The sequence below is a fragment of the Salmo trutta genome, unplaced genomic scaffold (genome assembly GCF_901001165.1).
Source record: "Salmo trutta unplaced genomic scaffold, fSalTru1.1, whole genome shotgun sequence".
Taxonomy (NCBI): domain Eukaryota; kingdom Metazoa; phylum Chordata; class Actinopteri; order Salmoniformes; family Salmonidae; genus Salmo; species Salmo trutta.
The window spans coordinates 11,081,902-11,103,616 of record NW_021822911.1 but is presented as its reverse complement, the minus strand read 5'-3'; the positions used below and the strand labels follow the sequence as shown (position 1 = coordinate 11,103,616).

General features: G+C 41.7%; 1 protein-coding gene across 1 annotated transcript in view; it reads right to left on the bottom strand.

Moving 5' to 3' along the window:
- The window catches only part of LOC115186467 (NLR family CARD domain-containing protein 3-like), a gene marked incomplete at its 5' end in the record, with an annotated part of 24,629 nt that extends 4,395 nt beyond the window's left edge, over window positions 1-20,234 (bottom strand). Inside the window, 4 exons of the mRNA XM_029746091.1 lie at window positions 9,345-9,465; window positions 17,388-17,561; window positions 17,839-19,630; window positions 20,015-20,234. Coding sequence (XP_029601951.1) covers window positions 9,345-9,465; window positions 17,388-17,561; window positions 17,839-19,630; window positions 20,015-20,234 — 2,307 coding nt within the window. The remainder of the gene's footprint in view (window positions 1-9,344; window positions 9,466-17,387; window positions 17,562-17,838; window positions 19,631-20,014) is intronic.
- Window positions 20,235-21,715: the final 1,481 nt, after the last annotated feature.

The following is a 21,715-nucleotide window of genomic DNA, read 5'->3' as shown; positions in this document are numbered from 1 at the left end:
GGCTGGGAAAAACTCCCTAGGAAAAACTCCTGAGAAAGGCCAAAAACCTAGGAAGAAACCTAGAGAGGAACCAGGCTATGAGGGGTGGCCAGTCCTCTTCTGGCTGTGCCGGGTGGATATTATAACAGAACATGGTCAAGATGTTAAAATGTTCGTAAATGACCAGCATGGTCAAATAATAATAATCATAGTAATTGTCGAGGGTGCAACAAGCACGTCCGGTGAACAGGTCAGGGTTCCGTAGCCGCAGGCAGAACAGTTGAAACCGGAGCAGCAGCATGGCCAGGTGGACTGGGGACAGCAAGGAGTCATCATGCCAGGTAGTCCTGAGGCATGGTCCTAGGGCTCAGGTCCTCCGAGAGAAAGAAAGAAAGAGAGAAAGAGAGAATTAGAGAGAGCATATTTACATTCACACAGGACACCGGATAAGACAAGAGAATACTCCAGATGTAACAGACTGACCCTAGCCCCCCGACACATAAACTACTGCAGCATAAATACTGGAGGCTGAGACAGGAGGGATCAGAAGACACTGTGTCCCCATCCGATGATACCCCCGGACAGGGCCAAACAGGCAGGATATAACCCCACCCACTCTGCCAAAGCACAGCCCCCACACCACTAGAGGGATATCTACAACCACCAACTTACCGTCCGAAGACAAGGCCGAGTATAGCCCACAAAGATCTCCGCCACGGCACAACCCAAGGGGGGGGCGCCAACCCAGACAGGAAGACCACGTCAGTGGCTCAACCTACTCAAGTGACGCACCCCTCCCATGGACGGCATGGAAGAACACCAGTAAGTCAGTGACTCAGCCCCTGTAAAAGGGTTAGAGGCAGAGAATCCCAGTGGGAAGAGGGGAACCGACAAGGCAGAGACAGCAAGGGCGGTTCGTTGCTCCAGCCTTTCCGTTCACCTTCACACTCCTGGGCCAGACTATACTTAATCATAGGACCTACTGAAGAGATAAGTCTTCAGTAAAGACTTAAAGGTTGAGACTGAGTCTGCGTCTCTCACATGGGTAGGTAGACCATTCCATAAAAATGGAGCTCTATAGGAGAAAGCCCTACCTCCAGCCGTTTGCTTAGAAATTCTAGGGACAATTAGGAGGCCTGCGTCTTGTGACCGTAGCGTACGTGTAGGTATGTACGGCAGGACCAAATCGGAAAGATAGGTAGGAGCAAGCCCATGTAATGCTTTGTAGGTTAGCAGTAAAACCTTGAAATCAGCCCTTGCCTTAACAGGAAGCCAGTGTAGGGAGGCTAGCACTGGAGTAATATGATCAAATTTTTTGGTTCTAGTCAGGATTCTAGCAGCCGTATTTAGCACTAACTGAAGTTTGTTTAGTGCTTTATCCGGGTAGCCGGAAAGTAGAGCATTGCAGTAGTCGAGCCTAGAAGTAACAAAAGCATGGATTAATATTTCTGCGTCATTTTTGGACAGAAAGTTTCTGATTTTTGCAATGTTACGTAGATGGAAAAAAGCTGTCCTTGAAGCAGTCTTGATATGTTCTTCAAAAGAGAGATCAGGGTCCAGAGTAACGCCGAGGTCCTTCACAGTTTTATTTGAGACGACTGTACAACCATCCAGATTAATTGTCAGATTCAACAGAAGATCTCTTTGTTTCTTGGGACCTAGGACAAGCATCTCTGTTTTGTCCGAGTTTAAAAGTAGAAAATTTGCAGCCATCCACTTCCTTATGTCTGAAACACAGGCTTCTAGCGAGGGCAATTTTGGGGCTTCACCATGTTTCATTGAAATGTACAGCTGTGTGTCGTCCGCATAGCAGTGAAATTTAACATTATGTTTTCGAATGACATCCCCAAGAGGTAAAATATATAGTGAAAACAATAGTGGTCCTAGAACGGAACCTTGAGGAACACCGAAATTTACAATTGATTTGTCAGAGGACGAACCATTCACAGAGACAAACTGATATCTTTCCGACAGATAAGATCTAAACCAGGCCAGAACTTGTCCATGTAGACCAATTTGGGTTTCCAATCTCTCCAAAAGAATGTGGTGATCGATGGTATCAAAAGCGGCACTAAGATCTAGGAGCATGAGGACAGATGCAGAGCCTCGGTCTGACGTCATTAAAAGGTCATTTACCACCTTCACAAGTGCAGTCTCAGTGCTATGATGGGGTCTAAAACCAGACTGAAGCGTTTCGTATACATTGTTTGTCTTCAGGAAGGCAGTGAGTTGCTGCGCAACAACTTTTTCTAAAATTTTTGAGAGGAATGGAAGATTCGATATAGGCCGATAGTTTTTTATAATTTCTGGGTCAAGATTCGGCTTTTTCAAGAGAGGCTTTATTACTGCCACTTTTAGTGAGCTTGGTACACATCCGGTGGATAGAGAGCCGTTTATTATGTTCAACATAGGAGGGCCAAGCACAGGAAGCAGCTCTTTCAGTAGTTTAGTTGGAATAGGGTCCAGTATGCAGCTTGAGGGTTTGGAGGCCATGATTATTTTCATCATTATGTCAAGAGATATAGTACTAAAACACTTTAGTATCTCCCTTGATCCTAGGTCCTGGCAGAGTTGTGCAGACTCAGGACAATGGAGCCCTGGAGGAATACCCAGATTTAAAGAGGAGTCCGTAATTTGCTTTCTAATGATCTTGATCTTTTCCTCAAAGAAGTTCATAAATTTATTACTGCTGAAGTGAAAGCCATCCTCCATTTGCGAATGCTGCTTTTTAGTTAGCTTTGCGACAGTGTCAAAAATAAATTTCGGATTGTTCTTATTTTCCTCAATTAAGTTGGAAAAATAGGATGATCGTGCAGCAGTGAGGGCTCTTCGATACTGCACGGTACTGTCTTTCCAAGCTAGTCGGAAGACTTCCAGTTTAGTGTGGCGCCATTTCCGTTCCAATTTTCTGGAAGCTTGCTTCAGAGCTCGTGTATTTTCTGTATACCAGGGAGCTAGTTTCTTATGACAGATGTTTTTAATTTTTAGGGGTGCAACTGCATCTAGGGTATTGCGCAAGGTTAAATTGAGTTCCTCGGTTAGGTGGTTAACTGATTCTTGTCCTCTGACGTCCTTGGGTAGGCAGAGGGAGTCTGGAAGGGCATCAAGGAATCTTTGGGTTGTCTGAGAATTTATAGCACGACTTTTAATCTTCCTTGGTTGGGGTCTGAGCAGATTATTTGTTGCAATTGTAAACGCAATAAAATGGTGGTCCGATAATCCAGGATTATGAGGAAAAACATTAAGATCCACAACATTTATTCCATGGGACAAAACTAGGTCCAGAGTATGACTGTGGCAGTGATTAGGTCCAGAGACATGTTGGACAAAACCCACTGAGTCGATGATGGCTCCGAAAGCCTTTTGGAGTGGGTCTGTGGACTTTTCCATGTGAATGTTAAAGTCACCAAAAATTAGAATATTATCTGCTATGACTACAAGATCCGATAGGAATTCAGGGAACTCAGTAAGGAACACGGCATATGGCCCAGGAGGCCTGTAAACAGTAGCTATAAAAAGTGATTGAGTAGGCTGCATAGATTTCATGACTAGAAGCTCAAAAGACGAAAACGTCATTGTTTTTTTTTTGTAAATTGAAATTTGCTATCGTAAATGTTAGCAACACCTCCGCCTTTGCCGGATGCACGGGGGGTATGGTCACTAGTGTAACCAGGGGGTGAGGCCTCATTTAACACAGTAAATTCATCAGGCTTAAGCCATGTTTCAGTCAGGCCAATCACATCAAGATTATGATCAGTGATTAGTTCATTGACTATAACTGCCTTGGAAGTGAGGGATCTAACATTAAGTAACCCAATTTTGAGATGTGAAGTATCACAATCTCTTTCAATAATGGCAGGAATGGAGGAGGTCTTTATACTAGTAAGATTACTGAAGCGAACACCGCCATTTTTAATTTTGCCCAACCTAGATCGAGGCACAGACACGGTCTCAATGGGGAAAGCTGAGCTGACTACGCTAACTGTGCTAGTGGCAGACTCCACTAAGCTGGCAGGCTGGCTAACAGCCTGTTGCCTGGCCTGCACCCTATTTCATTGTGGAGCTAGAGGAGTTAGAGCCCTGTCTATGTTCGTAGATAAGATGAGAGCACCCCTCCAGCTAGGATGGAGTCCGTCACTCCTCAGCAGGCCAGGCTTGGTCCTGTTTGTGGGTGAATCCCAGAAAGAGGGCCAGTTATCTACAAATTCTATCTTTTGGGAGGGGCAGAAAACAGTTTTCATCCAGCGATTGAGTTGTGAGACTCTGCTGTAGAGCTCATCACTCCCCCTAACTGGGAGGGGGCCAGAGACAATTAATCGATGCCGACACATCTTTCTAGCTGATTTACATGCTGAAGCTATGTTGCGCTTGGTGACCTCTGACTGTTTCATCCTAACATCGTTGGTGCCGACGTGGATAACAATATCTCTATACTCTCTACACTCGCCAGTTTTAGCTTTAGCCAGCACCGTCTTTAGATTAGCCTTAACGTCGGTAGCCCTGCCCCCTGGTAAACAGTGTATGATCGCTGGATGATTAGTTTTAAGTCTAATACTGCGGGTAATGGAGTCGCCAATGACTAGGGTTTTCAATTTGTCAGAGCTAATGTAACAGAGGCTACAACAAAACATGCTAACCTCTCACCATTACCAATAACAGAGGCTACAACAAAACATGCTAACCTCTCACCATTACCAATAACAGAGGTTACAACAAAACATGCTAACCTCTCACCATTACCAATAACAGAGGCTACAACAAAACATGCTAACCTCCCACCATTACCAATAACAGAGGCTACAACAAAACATGCTAACCTCTCACCATAACCAATTTATTTATTTCACCTTTATTTTAAAATAAAAAAAATTAAAAATAAACCCCAATGAGTCGTGCACAACCCGTGTCCAAATTAAGCACCTCACATTGTGGTTACTCACGACTTGGTAGATATTCCCTCAGCGAAGTATGGCAGTTCCATGCAGGTTTCCTCACCAAGTCCAAGGCAGCACAGCTCCCCATGCAGACAGTCCTCCTTAGTAACCGATATCCCCATGGCAACACAGCTACCCATGCAGACAGTCCTCCTTAGTAACCGATATCCCCATGGCAGCACACCTACCCATGCAGACAGTCCTCCTTAGTAACCGATATCCCCATGGCAACACGAACTCGTTAAGCTTCCCAAGCAATTATCTCCCGGTGTCACACGATGCTAGGCTAACCTCTCGGCTGGCTAATACCTCTACACGACGAGACGGTAGCTTCAGTCTTTACTAAGTTTTAACTAAATTATAACAACTATTTTATTAACTAAAACATGTATTTCCCTTCATCTGTTAGTAGCTATGGGTTTTGTTGTAGTTCTGTCGTCTTCTTTTATAATTTTTCTTCACCAACCGCCCTGAGGTAAAACGACCATCCTTTCATCAACGTCTTTTTCCCTCCCGTTAACCAGGTCAACTCCCATTGGCCACAACTTAACAAGCGACCTTATTGGTCAAAACTTCAACTTCAAAGTAAAACAAACTATTCACTTATACATTAAATAAATATTTCTTCAAAAAGCATAATGCATTAACATTACAGTTTAGGAGCAATTCAATCATCTTTTAAATATAATACCAATTAATTATAACAAATACACTCAATACTTGGTTCAAACAAGGGTATTACACAAACATACAGTCAATAATACAGTAGAAAAATAAGTCTATATACAATGTGAGCAAATGAAGTGAAATAAGGGAGGTAAAGGCAAAAAAAGGCCATGGTGGCAAAGTAAATACAATATAGCAAGTAAAACACTGGAATGGTAGATATGCAGTGGAAGAAAGTGCAAAGTAGAAATAATGGGGTGCAAAGGAGCTAAATAAATAAATACAGTAGGGGAAGAGGTAGTTGGACTAAATTATAGATGGGCTATGTACAGGTGCAGTAATCTGTGAGCTGCTCTGACAGCTGGTGCTTAAAGCTAGTGAGGGAGATAAGTTTTTCCAGTTTTTAGAGATTTTTGTAGTTCGTTCCAGTCATTGGCAGCAGAGAACTGGAAGAAGAGGTGGCCGAAGGAGGAAGTGGCTTTGGGGGTGACCAGGGAGATATACCTGCTGGAGCGCGTGCTACAGGTGGGTGCTGCTATGGTGACCAGTGAGCTGAGATAAGGCGGGGCTTTACCTAGCAGGGTCTTGTAGATGACCTGGAGCCAGTGGGTTTGGCGACGAGTATGAAGCGAGGGCCAGACAACGAGAGCGTACAGGTCGCAGTGGTGGGTAGTACAGTGGGGGAAAAAAGTATTTGATCCCCTGCTGATTTTGTACGTTTGCCCACTTACAAAGAAATGATCAGTCTATAATTTTAATGGTAGGTTTATTTGAACAGTGAGAGACAGAATAACAGCAAAAAAATCCAGAAAAACGCATGTCAAAAATGTTATACAATTATTTGCATTTTAATGAGGGAAATAAGTGTTTGACCCTTCTGCAAAACATGACTTAGTACTTGGTGGCAAAACCCTTGTTGGCAATCACAGAGGTCAGACATTTCTTGTAGTTGGCCACCAGGTTTGCACACATCTCAGGAGGGATTTTGTCCCACTCCTCTTTGCAGATCTTCTCCAAGTCATTAAGGTTTCAAGGCTGACGTTTGGCAACTTGAACCTTCATCTCCCTCCACAGATTTTCTATGGGATTAAGGTCTGGAGACTGGCTAGGCCACTCCAGGACCTTAATGTGCTTCTTCTTGAGCCACTCTTTTGTTGCCTTGGCCGTGTGTTTTGGGTCATTGTCATGCTGGAATACCCATCCACAACCCATTTTCAATGCCCTGGCTAAGGGAAGGAGGTTCTCACCCAAGATTTGACGGTACATGGCCCCGTCCATCGTCCCTTTGATGCGGTGAAGTTGTCCTGTCCCCTTAGCAGAAAAACACCCCCAAAGCATAATGTTTCCACCTCCATGTTTGACGGTGGAGATGGTGTTCTTGGGGTCATAGGCAGCATTCCTCCTCCTCCAAACACGGCGAGTTGAGTTGATGTCAAAGAGCTCCATTTTGGACTCATCTGACCACAACACTTTCACCAGTTGTCCTCTGAGTCATTCAGATGTTCATTGGCAAACTTCAGACGGGCATGTATATGTATTCTTGAGCAGGGGGACCTTGCGGGCGCTGCAGGATTTCAGTCCTTCACGACGTAGTGTGTTACCAATTGTTTTCTTGGTGACTATGGTCCCAGCTTCCTTGAGATCATTGACAAGATCCTCCCGTGTAGTTCTGGGCTGATTCCTCACCATTCTCATGATCATTGCAACTTCACGAGGTGAGATCTTGCATGGAGCCCCAGGCCGAGGGATATTGACATTTCTTTTGTGTTTTTTCCATTTGCGAATAATCGCACCAAATGTTGTCACCTTCTCATCAAGCTGCTTGGCGATGGTCGTGCAGCCCATTCCAGCCTTGTGTAGGTCTACAATCTTGTCCCTGTCATCCTTGGAGAGCTCTTTGGTCTTGGCCATGGTGGAGAGTTTGGAATCTGATTGATTGCTTCTGTGGACAGGTATCTTTTTTACAGGTAACAAGTTGCGGTTAGGAGCACTCCCTTTAAGAGTGTGCTCCTAATCTCAGCTCGTTACCTGTATAAAAGACACCTGGGAGCCAGACATTTTTCTGATTGAGAGGGGGTCAAATACTTATTTCCCTCATTAAAATGCAAATCAATTTATAACATTTCTGACATGAGTTTTTCTGGATGTTTTGTTGTTATTCTGTCTCTCACTGTTCAAATAAACCTACCATTAAAATTATAGACTGATCCTTTCTTTGTCAGTGGGCAAACGTACAAAATCAGCAGGGGATCAAATACTTTTTTCCCACACTGTATATGGGGCTTTGGTGACAAAACGGATGGCACTGTGATAGACTGCATCCAATTTATTGAGTAGGGTGTTGGAGGCTATTTTGTAAATGACATCGCCGAAGTCGAGGATCGGTAGGATGGTCAGTTTTACGAGGGTATGTTTGGCAGCATGAGTGAAGGATGCTATGTTGCGAAATAGGAAGCCAATACTAGATTTAATTTTGGATTGGAGATGCTGTAACGCCCTGGCCATAGAGAGGGGTTTTTTGTTCTTTATTTTGTTTTTTTGTATTTCTTTGTTTTGGGCCGTGTGTGGCTCCCAATCAGGCACAGCTGTAGTTCGTTGTTGTTGATTAGGAGTCACACATAAGGAGCATGTTTTTCCTTTGGGTTTTGTGGGTAATTGTTTCTGTTTAGATATTTTCATAACAGGACTGTTTTGCTGTCGTGTTTTTGTTCATTTTTGTAGTGTTCTCTTTTGTTCTATTAAATTCCAAGATGAACACTAACTCCGCTGCACCTTGGTCTCTCTCTCACGACAGCCCTTACAGATGCTTATAGTGAGTCTGGAAGGAGAGTTTACAGTCTAACCAGACACCTAGGTATTTGTAGTTGTCCACATATTCTAAGTCAGAACCGTCCAGAGTTGTGATGCTGGACAGGCGGGCAGGTGCAGGCAGCGATCGGTTGAAGAGCATGCATTTAGTTTTACTTGTATTTAAGAGCAGTTGGAGGCCACGGAAGGAGAGCTGTATGGCATTGAAGCTCGTCTGGAGGTTAGTTAACACAGTGTCCAAAGAAGGGCCAGAAGTATACAGAATAACACCAATAACAAAGGGGGTCTGATCTTTGTGCCTCTGTAAATTTCTCATTCATCATCATTAACAATTTATTCATGATTATTCATAATCATGGTAGCATCCACATGAATGTAGAAGTGTTCAGAAACATCTTCTATTCTTACTGACAATACAAGTGAAGTGACTCCAAAATGACAGGACATTATTCACCATTCAGTTTCTATTAGGAAAAACATCCAAAACACAACCAAAACTAACTGAAAAATGAATTCAACAAGTTTGTAGAATCACAAGCTTGATGTAATCACTGCAGGCATGGAACATGGGACTAAATACTAAACTTATGTCTACTTTAATACAATATAAGTGAATTTGTCCAAATAATTAAGACTTCTTCAAATGGGAGAACTACGTACAGAAAGTGCTTTAATTTCTAAATGGTAAAACAGATATGTATGAAAATACCCTCAAATAAAAGGTGACATTCTGTACTGTCACCTAATATGAAACATCTCAAATCCAAAATGCTGGAGCATAGCACCAAATTTAAAACTGTAAGCTTCACTGTCCAAACACATATGGTGTGGACTATGTGTGCCTGGTAAACACGTGGATCTGGTGAACAGTTATCACTTGTTGACCAACTACAGGAATACTGACCTCAGAGTCTCCAGTCTGCAGTGGGGATCCTCCAGTCCAGCAGAGAGCAGCTTCACTCCTGAATCCTTCAGGTCATTGTTACTCAGGTCCAGCTCTCTCAGGTGTGAGGGGTTTGACCTCAGAGCTGAGACCAGAGAAGCACAGCCTTCCTCTGTGACTCCACAGCCTGACAGCCTGCAAAGAGTCAAATCATATTAAAATCACACTGCTATGCTTTGGTGGTGAAAATAGTGGCAGTATATTTTTTCAACATATTCAGATATCAGTGTCCTGAAACCTTCCATATCTATTCGTAAATTAATGTATCATCATTAAAAATGACAAATGATCAAAGTATTTCCTGCAGATAGAAACATATATAGTACAAATATTTGAGTAGACTGACCAGACCAGTTTAAAAGCAGTATCAGTCAGAAGACAGACAGTGAGGTATCAGATTTAGATTGTATTGAGTATACAGTCCACACCATATCTATTTTGACAGTGAAGCTAACATTTTAAATGTGGCTCTATACTCCAACATTTTGGATTTCAGATCAAATGTTTCATATGAGGTGACAGTAGATAATGTCACCTTTTATTTGAGGGTATTTTAATACACACAGTTGAAGTCAGAAGTTTACATACACCTTAGCCAAATACATTTAAACTCAATTTTTACAATTCCTGACATTTAATCCTGGTAAAAATCCCGTCTTAGGTCAGTTAGGATCACCACTTTATTTTAAGAATGTGAAATGTCAGAATAATAGTAGAGAGAATGATTAATTTCAGCTTTTATTTCTTTCATCACATTCCCAGTGGGTCAGAAGTTTACATACACTCAATTAGTATTTGGTAGCATTGCCTTTAAATGGTTTAACTTGGGTTAAACGTTTCGGGTATCCTTCCACAAGCTTCCCACAATAAGTTGGGTGAATTTTGGCCCATTCCTCCTGACAGAGCTGGTGTAACTGAGTCAGGTTTGTAGGCCTCTTGCTCGCACACGCTTTTTCAGTTCTGCCCACAAATTTTCTATAGGATTGAGGTCAGGGTTTTGTGATGGCCACTCCAATACCTTGACTTTGTTGTCCTTAAGCCATTTTGCCACAAGTTTCGAAGTATCGTTGGGGTCATTTTCCATTTGGAAGACCCATTTGTGACCAAGCTTTAACTTCCTGACTGATGTCTTGAGATGTTGCATCAATATATCCACATAATTTTCCTCCCTCATGATGCCATCTATTTTGTGAAGTGCACCAGTCCCTCCTGCAGCAAAACACCCCCACAACATGATGCTGCCACCCCCGGGCTTCACGGTTGGGATGGTGTTCTTTGGCTTGCAAGCCTCCCCCTTTTTCCTCCAAACATAACAATGGTCATTATGGCCAAACAGTTCTTGTATTGTTTCATCTGACCAGAGGACATTTCTCCAAAAAGTACGATCTTTGTCCCCATGTGCAGTTGCAAACCGTAGTCTGGCTTTTTTTATGGTGGTTTTGGAGCAGTGGCTTCTTCCTTGCTGAGCAACCTTTCAGATTATGTCGATATAGGACTCGTTTTACTGTGGATATAGATACTTTTGTACCTGTTTCCTCCAACATCTTCACAAGGTCCGTTGCTGTTGTTCTGGGATTGATTTGCACCAAAGTAAGTTAATCTCTAGGAGACAGAACGCGTCTCCTTCCTGAGCGGAATGGCGGCTGTGTGGTCCCATGGTGTTTAGACTTGCGTACTATTGTTTGAACAGATGAACGTGTTACCTTCAGGCGTTTGGAAATTGTTCCCAAGGATGAACCATACTTGTGGAGGTCTACATTTTTTTTCCTGAGATCTTGGCTGATTTCTTTTCATTTTCCCATGATGTCAAGCAAAGAGGCACTGAGTTTGAAGGTAGGCCTTGAAATACATCCAAATGATGTCAATTAGCCTACCAGATGCTTCTAAAGCCATAACATAATTTTCTGGAATTTTCCATGCTGTTTAAAGGCACAGTCAACTTAGTGTATGTAAACTTCTGACCCACTGGAATTGTGATACAGTGAATTATAAGTGAAATAATCTGTCTGTAAACAATTGTTTCAAAAATTACTTGTGTCATGCACAAAGTAGATGCCCTAACCGACTTGCCAAAACTATAGTTTGTTAACAAGAAATTTGTGGAGTGGTTCAAAAACACGTTTTAACGACTCCAACCTAAGTGTATGTACACTTCTGACTTCAACTGTATGTGATTCACACTTAAAAATGAAATTCTGATGATGCCATGATAAAGAAAAATCATGAATGAATCATGAATTAGAATGAGTGAGAAAGTTACAGAGGCCACAACAAAACATGCTAACCTCTCACCATTACCAATAACAGAGGATACAACAAAACATGCTAACCTCTCACCATTACCAATAACAGAGGATACAACAAAACATGCTAACCTCTCACCATTACCAATACCAGAGGATACAACAAAACATACTAACCTCTCACCATTACCAATAACAGAGGCTACAACAAAACATGCTAACCTCTCACCATTACCAATAACAGAGGCTACAACAAAACATGCTAACCTCTCACCATTACCAATAACAGAGGCAACAACAAAACATGACAACCTCTCACCATTACAAATTACAGAGGCTACAGCAAAACATGCTAACCTCTCACCATTACCAATAACAGAGGCTACAACAAAACATGCTAGCCTCTCACCATTACCAATAACAGAGACTACAACAAAACATGCTAATCTCTCACCATTACCAATAGCAGAGGCTACAACAAAACATGCTAACCTCTCACCATTACCAATAACAGAGGCTACAACAAAACATGCTAACCTCTCACCATTACCAATAACAGAGACTACAACAAAACATGCTAACCTCTCACCATTACCAATAACAGAGGCTACAACAAAACATGCTAACCTCTCACCATTACCAATAACAGAGGATACAACAAAACATGCTAACCTCTCACCATTACCAATAACAGAGGCTACAACAAAACATGCTAACCTCTCAACATTACCAATAACAGAGACTACAACAAAACATGCTAACCTCTCACCATTACCAATAACAGAGGCTACAACAAAACATGCTAACCTCTCACCATTACCAATAACAGAGGGGGTATGATCATTGTGCCGCTGTAACTTTCTCATTCATCATCATTCTCGATTCATTCTTATTCTTACTGACAATACAAGTGAAGTGACTCCAAAATGACAGGACATTATTCACCAATCAGTTTCTATTAGGAAAAACATAATCCAAAATACAATCAAAACAAACTGCAAATGAATTCAACAAGTTTGTAGAATCACAAGCTTGATGTAATCACTGCAGGCATGGAATATGGTACAACTACTAAACTTATGACTACTTTAATACAATATAAGTGAATTAGTCCAAATAATTAATACTTCTTCAAATGGTAGAACTACAGAGCCTTGCAAATGTATTCATCCCCCTTGGCGTTTTTCCCATTTTGTTGCATTACAACCTGTAATTTAAATTGATTTTATTTGGATTTCATGTAATGGACAAACACAAAATAGTCCAAATTGGTCAAGAGAAATAAAAAAAATGACTTGTTTAAAAAATAAAGTTAAAAACAGAAAAGTGGTGCGTGCATATGTATTCACCCCCTTTGCTATGAAGCCTATAAATAATATCTGGTGCAACCAAATACCTTCAGAAGTCACATCATTAGTTAAATAAACTCCACATGTGTGCAATCTAAGTGTCACATGATCTGTCACATGATCTCAGTATATATACACCTGTTCTGAAAGGCCCCAGAGTCTACAACACCACTAAGCAAGGGGCACCACCAAGCAAGCGGCACCATGAAGACCAAGGAGCTCTCCAAACAGGTCAGGGACAGAGTTGTGGAGAAGTACAGATCAGGGTTGGGTTATAAAAAAATATCAGAAACTTTGAACATCCCACGGAGCACCATTAAATCCATTATTAAAAAATGGAAAGAATATGGCACCACAACAAACCTGCCAAGAGAGGGCCGCCCACCAAAACTCACAGACCAGGCAAGGGGGGCATTAACCTGTTTAGGATAGGGGGCAGTATTTTAACGGCCGGATAAAAAACGTAACCGATTTAATCTGGTTATTACTCCTGCCCAGAAACTAGAATATGCATATAATTAGTAGATGTGGATAGAAAACACCCTAAAGTTTCTAAAACTGTTTGAATGGTGTCTGAGAGTATAACAGAACTCATATGGCAGGCCAAAACCTGAGAAGATTCCATACAGGAAGTGCCCTCTCTGACCATTCCTTGTCCTTCTATAGCCTCTTTATGGAAAATAGAGGATCTCTGCTGTAACGTGACATTTTCTAAGGCTCCCATAGGCTCTCAGAAGGTGCCAGAACAGGGTAATGATGACTCTGCAGTCCCTGGGCGAAAAACAGTAGGGCATTTGGAAAGTGGTCGCTCTGAGAACAATGACACGGGCGTGCGCATGCATGTGAAGACTCCATTTTCAACTGTCAGTGTTTGAACGAAAACACTGACAGGTCTCCCGGTCGGAATATTATCGCTATTTTACAAGAAAAATCGCATAAAAATTGATTTTAAACAGCGTTTGACATGCTTCAAAGTACGGTAATGGAATATTTTGAAAATTTTTGTCACGATATGCGCCGGCGCTTCACCCTTCGGATAGTGTCTTGAACGCAAGAACAAAACGCAGCAATTTGGATATAACTATGAATTATTTGGAACCAAAACAACATTGGGTGTTGAAGTAGAAGTCCTGGGAGTGCATTCTGACGAAGAACAGCAAAGGTAATCCAATTTTTCTTATAGTAAATCTGAGTTTGGTGAGTGCCAAACTTGGTGGGTGTCAAAATAGCTAGCCATGATGGCCGGGCTATCTACTCAGAATATTGCAAAATGTGCTTTCACCGAAAAGCTATTTTAAAATCGGACCAAGCGATTGCATAAAGGAGTTCTGTATCTATAATTCTTAAAATAATTGTTATGTTTTTTGTGAACGTTTATTGTGAGTAATTTAGTAAATTCACCGGAAGTGTTCGGTGGGTATGCTAGTTCTGAACGTCACATGCTAATGTAAAAAGCTGTTTTTTTATATAAATATGAACTTGATTGAACAAAACATGCATGTATTGTATAACATAATGTCCTAGGAGTGTCATCTGATGAAGATCATCAAAGGTTAGTGCTGCATTTAGCTGTGGTTTGGGTTTTTGTGACATTATATGCTAGCTTGAAAAATGTTTGATTATTTCTGGCTGGGTACTCTCCTGACATAATCTAATGTTTTGCTTTCATTGTAAAGCCTTTTTGAAATCGGACAATGTGGTTAGATAAAGGAGAGTCTTGTCTTTAAAATGGTATAAAATATGTTTGAAAAATTGAAGTTTTGGGATTTTTGAGGACTTTGTAATTCGCGCCACGCTCTATCATTGGATATTGGCGAGGCGTTCCGCTAGCGGCATATCTAGATGTAAGAGGTTAATCAGAGAGGCAAAGATAACCCTGAAAGAGCTGCAAAGCTCCACAGCAGAGATGGGAATATCTGTCCATAGGACCACTTTAAGCCGTACACTCCACAGAGCTGGGCTTTACGGAAGAGTGGCCAGAAAAAAAGCCATTGCTTAAAGAAAAAAATAAGCAAACACGTTTGGTGTTGACCAAAAGGCATGTGGCAGACTCCCCAAACATATGGAAGAAGGTACTCTGCTCAGATGAGACTAAACTTCTGCTTTTTGGCCATCAAAGAAAACACTATGTCTGGCGCAAACCCAACACCTCTGATGACCCCGAGAACACCATCCCCAGCAGCATCATGCTGTGGGGATGTTTTTCATCGGCAGGCACTGGGAAACTGGTCAGATTTGAAGGAATGATGGATGGGGCTAAATACAGGGAAATTCTTGAGGGAAACCTGTTTCAGACTTCCAGAGATTTAGAGACCGCTAAAGCAACACTCGAGTGGTTTAAGGGGAAAAATGTAAATGTCTTGGAATGGTCAAGTCAAAGCATAGACCTCAATCCAATTGAGAATCTGTGGAATGACTTACAGATTGCTGTACACCAGTGGAACCCATCCAACTTGAAGGAGCTGGAGCAGTTTTGCCTTGAAAAATTGTCAAAAATCCCAGTGGCTAAATGTGCCAACCTTATAGAGACATACCCAAGAGACTTGCAGCTGTAATTGCTGCAAAAGGTGGCTCTATAAAGTATTGACTTTGGGGGGGGGGGGGGGGGTGAAAGGTTATGCACGCTCAAGTTCTTTTTCTTATTTCTTGTTTTTTTCACAACAAAAAATATTCTGTATCTTCAAAGTGGTAGGCATGTTGTGTACATCAAATGATACAGACCCCCCCAAACATCTATTTTAATTACAGGTTGTTTTATTTGATTTATTTCACCTTTATTTAACCAAGTAGGCAACAAAATAGGAAAAATGCCAAGGGGGTGAATACTTTTGCAAGCCACTGTATATACATACAATTCTTTCATTTCTAAATGGTAAAACATGAATACTCTCAAAAAAAGGTGACATTCTGTACTGTCACCTAATATGAAACATTCGATCTCAAATCCAACATGCTGGAGCATATCACCAAAATGTATGGTGTGGACTATGTGTGCCTGGTAAACACATGTGGATCTGGTGAACAGTGTCATGACGTTGGCCTCTTTGGGTACAGGAAGGACAGTTGACCCCCTTCCCTTTGTACCATCACCCAACCTACCTTCCCCCCAACCCAGGGTTGTAAAAATTCCAAGAGGAGAATCTACTACAACATGTTTCATAGAGAGACAAAGGAAATTCTTCCAACTCATAGAATTGGAGAACCGAGCGACATGTGTGTTCTGGAGAAGATATGGAAGATTGATGAAGACTCCAGCTACGAACTGGTCCGCTTGGTACAATTTTGTGATACTCAGAAGACACAATATAGCCATATTACCCTAAAACGGTCTACATGATAGCCTCAGCGATGAGACTGAATCCACATGGTTGTATAAAATGTATTAATAAGGATAAAGCTATTTGTAATACATTGAGATGCTATGTACTGATGTTAATGTGATAGAATTGTATTTCTGTAACCAAGTCTAACTCAGTCATAGGCACGCCCCCAGGGACACATACAGGACCAGGCGTCATTTGACAAGCCTGTTCTATGGGCACTATAAAACACCCCCTGATTTACATTTCTTGAGACCAGGCCTACACTCCATTGCGAGTTGGCCCATAGGTTTGACCATCCAAGTACTCTACTGAAAGTGAACTATACCACGTGGTTAACTTTTACTATCGAGACCGACAGAATAAGAACAAGTCTTTGATATTAATTATTAGTCCGCAGCTAAGTAAATTATATCATCGAACGCGAAGACCAACGAAACATCCATTCTATGACAACATTAATGAATGTCGCTCTGAAAGATCCATTCTAACCGAGACAGAGAGAGAACGCGGACAAAACTCTCCAACAGAACGACGCTCCAACAAGGATCCCGACGACACATGAGCGTAAATATATATTGATTGCAATTGTTCCCGAATGTGTGAGCCTTCAATTGTCAATTGTTAATATTAATGAACTCTGTGTAACTTTTCAGCTGACCGTTTATGACCCATTGTCTAACAGACCAGCCATGCTTGTTAGCCATTAGGGCACATTACTATACCAATCCTTTGTGACGATAATTACTGTTTGTATGTTTTCTGTTAATTACTTAGTGTAGTAAATAAATGATTTTAAGACAATTGATGTATGGATGATTTTAGTAAAGACTGGGTTCGTGCAGATACAACAATTTACGACGTTTGGAATGAGACTGGATGCGAGGTAAAATACACCATTCAAACCAGAAGATAATCGGCCTATATTATAATATAGGAAAGTTATATTAGGAAAATTATAACTTTGTAATCTGAATATTTTTCTTGGTGCCCCGATGTCCTAGTTAATTACAATTAAACGATTAATCAGTTTAATCGCGTTATAATAATTACAGGGAGTTAATTGATAAACCTATCTTCAGTTTAATGGTACCGAAAGACACGACAACAGTTATCACTTGTTGACCAACTACAGGAATACTGACCTCAGAGTCTCCAGTCTGCAGTGTGGATCCTCCAGTCCAGCAGAGAGCAGCTTCACTCCTGAATCCTTCAGGTCATTGTTACTCAGGTCCAGCTCTCTCAGGTGTGAGGGGTTTGACCTCAGAGCTGAGACCAGAGAAGCACAGCCTTCCTCTGTGACTCCACAGCCTGACAGCCTGACAAAGAGATCATCATGACTTCACAAACACACTGTTAATTTTAACGAGTAGTGTAGAAGGACAATGGCAGATGCATTTGGTTTATTCTCTCAAACAACACATAGATTCTTCTTCCGTCTCCTAGAATTGTATGGTCATATTGTTATAATAGATTGAATATCTGATTCAATATGTTGTTCAATATAATATTATATACATATTATAATACATATTTTCTCTAAACTGAATATTTCTTCCTGATGATAAGTTCTTAAATGTCATTTTATTTACTCACAGAACAGCTCTGGAGGCTTTGACTACTGGCAGCAGCCTCAGAAGACCTTCCTCTGATCTGGAGTATTTCTTCAGGTCAAACACATCCAGCTCCTTTTCTGAAGTCAGCAACACAAAGACCAGAGCCGACCACTGTGCAGGTGACAGGTTGGGTTCTGAGAGACTTCCTGATCTCAGGAAGCTTTGGATCTCCTCCACTAGAGAATGGTCATTCAGTTCATTCAGACAGTGGAACAGATTGATGCTCCTCTCTGGAGAGGGATTCTCCCTGATCTTCTCCTTGATGTACTGGACTGTTTCTTCATGGCTCTGTGAGCTGCTTCTTGTCTTTGTCAGTAGACCTCGTAAGTGCTTCTGATTGGACTCCAGTGAGAGGCCCAGAAGGAAGCGGAGGAACAGGTCCAGGTTTCCCGTCTCACTTTGTAAGGCTTTATCCACAGCACTCTTGTAGAAAGTAACTTCAGGCTTGTCTCTGAACAGCAAAGAAAATATACTGGACTTTGTTTGCTGTTTGTCCATTAGATTCTCATTGTTGTTGATGAATGAGAGGAACACATATACAGCAGCCAGAAACTCCTGAATGCTCAGATGCACGAAGCAGTACACCTTGTCCTGGTACAGCCCACAATCCTCTTTAAAGATCTGTGTGCACAATCCTGAGTACACTGAGGCTTCATTGACATCAATGCCAGCCTCTTTCAGGTCTTCTTCATAGAAAATCAGATTGCCATTCACAAGCTGTTGAAAAGCCAGTTTTCCCAGTGACAGAATGCTCTCTTTATTCCAGTATGGACCTGTCTCTTCTTTCCCAAGATACTTTTCATTCTTCTGTTTGGTATGAAACACCACAAGGTGTGTGTACATCTCAGTCAGAGTCTTGGGCATCTCTTCTCTCTTATGTTTCAGCATGTGTTCGAGGACTGTTGCAGAAATCCAACAGAAGACTGGAATGTGGCACATGATGTGGAGGCTCCTTGATGTCTTTATGTGTGAGATGATTCTGTTGGCCAGGTCCTCATCCCTGAATCTCTTCCTGAAGTACTCGTCTTTCTGTGGGTCATTGAACCCTCGTACCTCTGTTACCTGGTCAACACACCCTGAAGGGATCTTATTGGCTGCTGCAGGTCGGGTAGTTATCCAGAGGAGAGCAGAGGGAAGCAGATTTCCCTCGATGAGATTTGTCAGCAGAACATCCACTGAGGTTGACTCTGTGACGTCACAACAGATCTTGTTCTTCTGGAAGTCTAGGGGCAGTCGGCACTCATCCAGACCATCAAAGATGAACACAACTTTGTACTTGTCGTAGTTGGAGATTCTTGATTGTTTGGTTTCCATTGAGAAGTGATTAAGAAGTTCAATCAAAGTGTGTTTGTCCCCTTTCATCAAATTCAGCTCCCGGAAAGGGAATGAAAACACAAATTGAACATCCTGATTGGCTTTTCCTTCAGCCCAGTCCAGAATGAACTTCTGCACAGAGACTGTTTTTCCAATGCCAGCGACTCCCTTTGTCAGCACAGTTCTGATAAGTTTGTCTTGTCCAGTTAAGGGTTTGAAGATGTCGTTACATTTGACTGCAGTCTCTGGTCTTGCTTGTTTCCTGCTTGTTGTCTCAATCTGTCTCAGCTCATGTTCATTATTGACCTCTCCTGTTCCTCCCTCTGTGATGTAGAGCTCTGTGTAGATCTTATTGAGAAGTGTTGGGTTTCCTTGTTTAGCGATCCCCTCAAATACACATTGAAACTTCTTCTTTAGATTAGATTTGAGTTCACGTTGGCAAATCACAGCAAGCTCATCTGAATCTAGAAATAACACAGAGGATATTAATATTATGTCTGTTTTAATAACTACAGTATTGTAGGACTGTTATAAAGTTTAAAATTATATTAATTTATTCTCTTAACTGACTGTATAAATGTGTAAATGTTTTCATAATGCATTACAGACTGGTGTGACTGATTATATTATTATTGGTATTATTGATGGTATTATTAATGTTGTCTCTCTCTCTCTCTAAATTAATCACCACAACACATCCCTGCTGCTACTTGACGAGGTCACTAGGTGTTGTGTTAAGGCTGCTACAATATCATTGAGTTACACAGCTACTTTAGCTGTACTTTAGCTACAGCTTTTAAATGTTATACAACAGCATTCAACATGAGGCAGACAGATCTTACATTTCTCCAGTGTGTCAGCGAGCTCCTTCTGGTTCATTTTCCTCAGGACGTGCAGTGTGATCTTCAGAGCCCCCTCTCTGGCACTGCTCTCCTGCTTCTCATCTTCAGCATCCACCACTTCCTCATCCTGCTTCTGACTCTCAAAGCCTTCTGGGAGTTCAGGACTAAGAATCCTCTTGAACATCTTCAGCTCGTTCTTCACAAATGTCATAATTTTCTCTTCAAGCAACTGAAATAAATCAAGTAAATACGTTAAGCAAGAGAAGAAATGCTTTCTCATTAACACAATAATGAATAATTGACAGATCAACTTTACTTGAGGTAAACAAAAACAAATGTTCATAACAGGATCACATACACTGAATATAGAGTCCAGGTCTGTTTGATGACTCTGGGAAGACTGACCACTGAGAATCTCTGACTCTGATCTCTCCTGTTGGTTTCTGTGGACAAAACATGAGATTACATCTCCTCATCCAGGGAGTGAGTGAGTACGGACAGACATAGACAGAAAGTCAGAGACAGACAGAAAGAGACAGACAGACAAACAGAGACACAGACAGAAAGCGGAACAGACAGTCAGAGACAGACAGAGACAGACAGACAGAGACAAACACAGACAGACACATACAGACAGACAGAAAGAGACACAGACAGACAGACAGACAAACAGAGACACAGACAGAAAGCGGGACAGACAAACAGAGAGACAGAGACAGACAGACAGACAGACAGAGACAAACACAGACAGACACATACAGACAAAGAGAGACAGACAGACAGAAAGCGGGACAGACAGACAGAGACAGACAGACAGACAGACAGACAGACACATACAGACAGTCAGACAGATACATACAGACAGAGAAAGACACACAGACAGAAATTAGAAAGACAGACACATAGACAGAAACACACAGAGAAAGACAGAAATTAGTAAGATAGAGACAGATAGTGTTACAGATACAGGTAGTGTGTATCCTGTATGTGTGTTTCTTTTCTCTCCTTCTCCCCTGACAGGTGGCAATCATCATTCCCCAATCAGTCAGTAATCAGAAGACACCTGCTCCTTTACCCTATCACATCCCTTTCCCTGGTTTAAAACCCCAGTCAGTCGTTTTCTCTAGAGCTCGATCTCTCTGTGTGCAGATCGCTCGTTTGTTTTGCTCATACATGTCACAGTGGTCCGGTACCTTCATTTACATTTTTACATTTTTAGTCATTTAGCAGACGCTCTTATCCAGAGCGACTTACAGTAGTGAATGCATACATTTCATACATTTTTTCCCGTACTGGTCCCCCGTGGGAATCGAACCCACAACCCTGGCGTTGCAAACACCATGCTCTACCAACTGAGCCACACAGGACTTGTGAGTATTGTTTTGTTGTGGTGCATGACTGTTTGTTTGATGGTGGGAAAAAGGGTACCAAGACAAGTCGCCCTTGGGCATACACTACCCGTAGGTAAATTGTTGTCTAAATACCCTAGTTAGAACTGGGCGGACCACCCACTGTATTTTGGTTAGTTAGCTAGTTATTGAAATAGGCTAGTCTAGTTTAGGGGTGTTTTGGGATTATTGTTTCTTTCCTTGGGTCCAGCTCAGCCCCTCTTCTCACATCCCTTTACCGTGTGTTTAGAAATAAACCATTAGAGTTTGACGGTAGATTGTAGTTGTCTGTGGTTATTTGTTCTCACTGTTA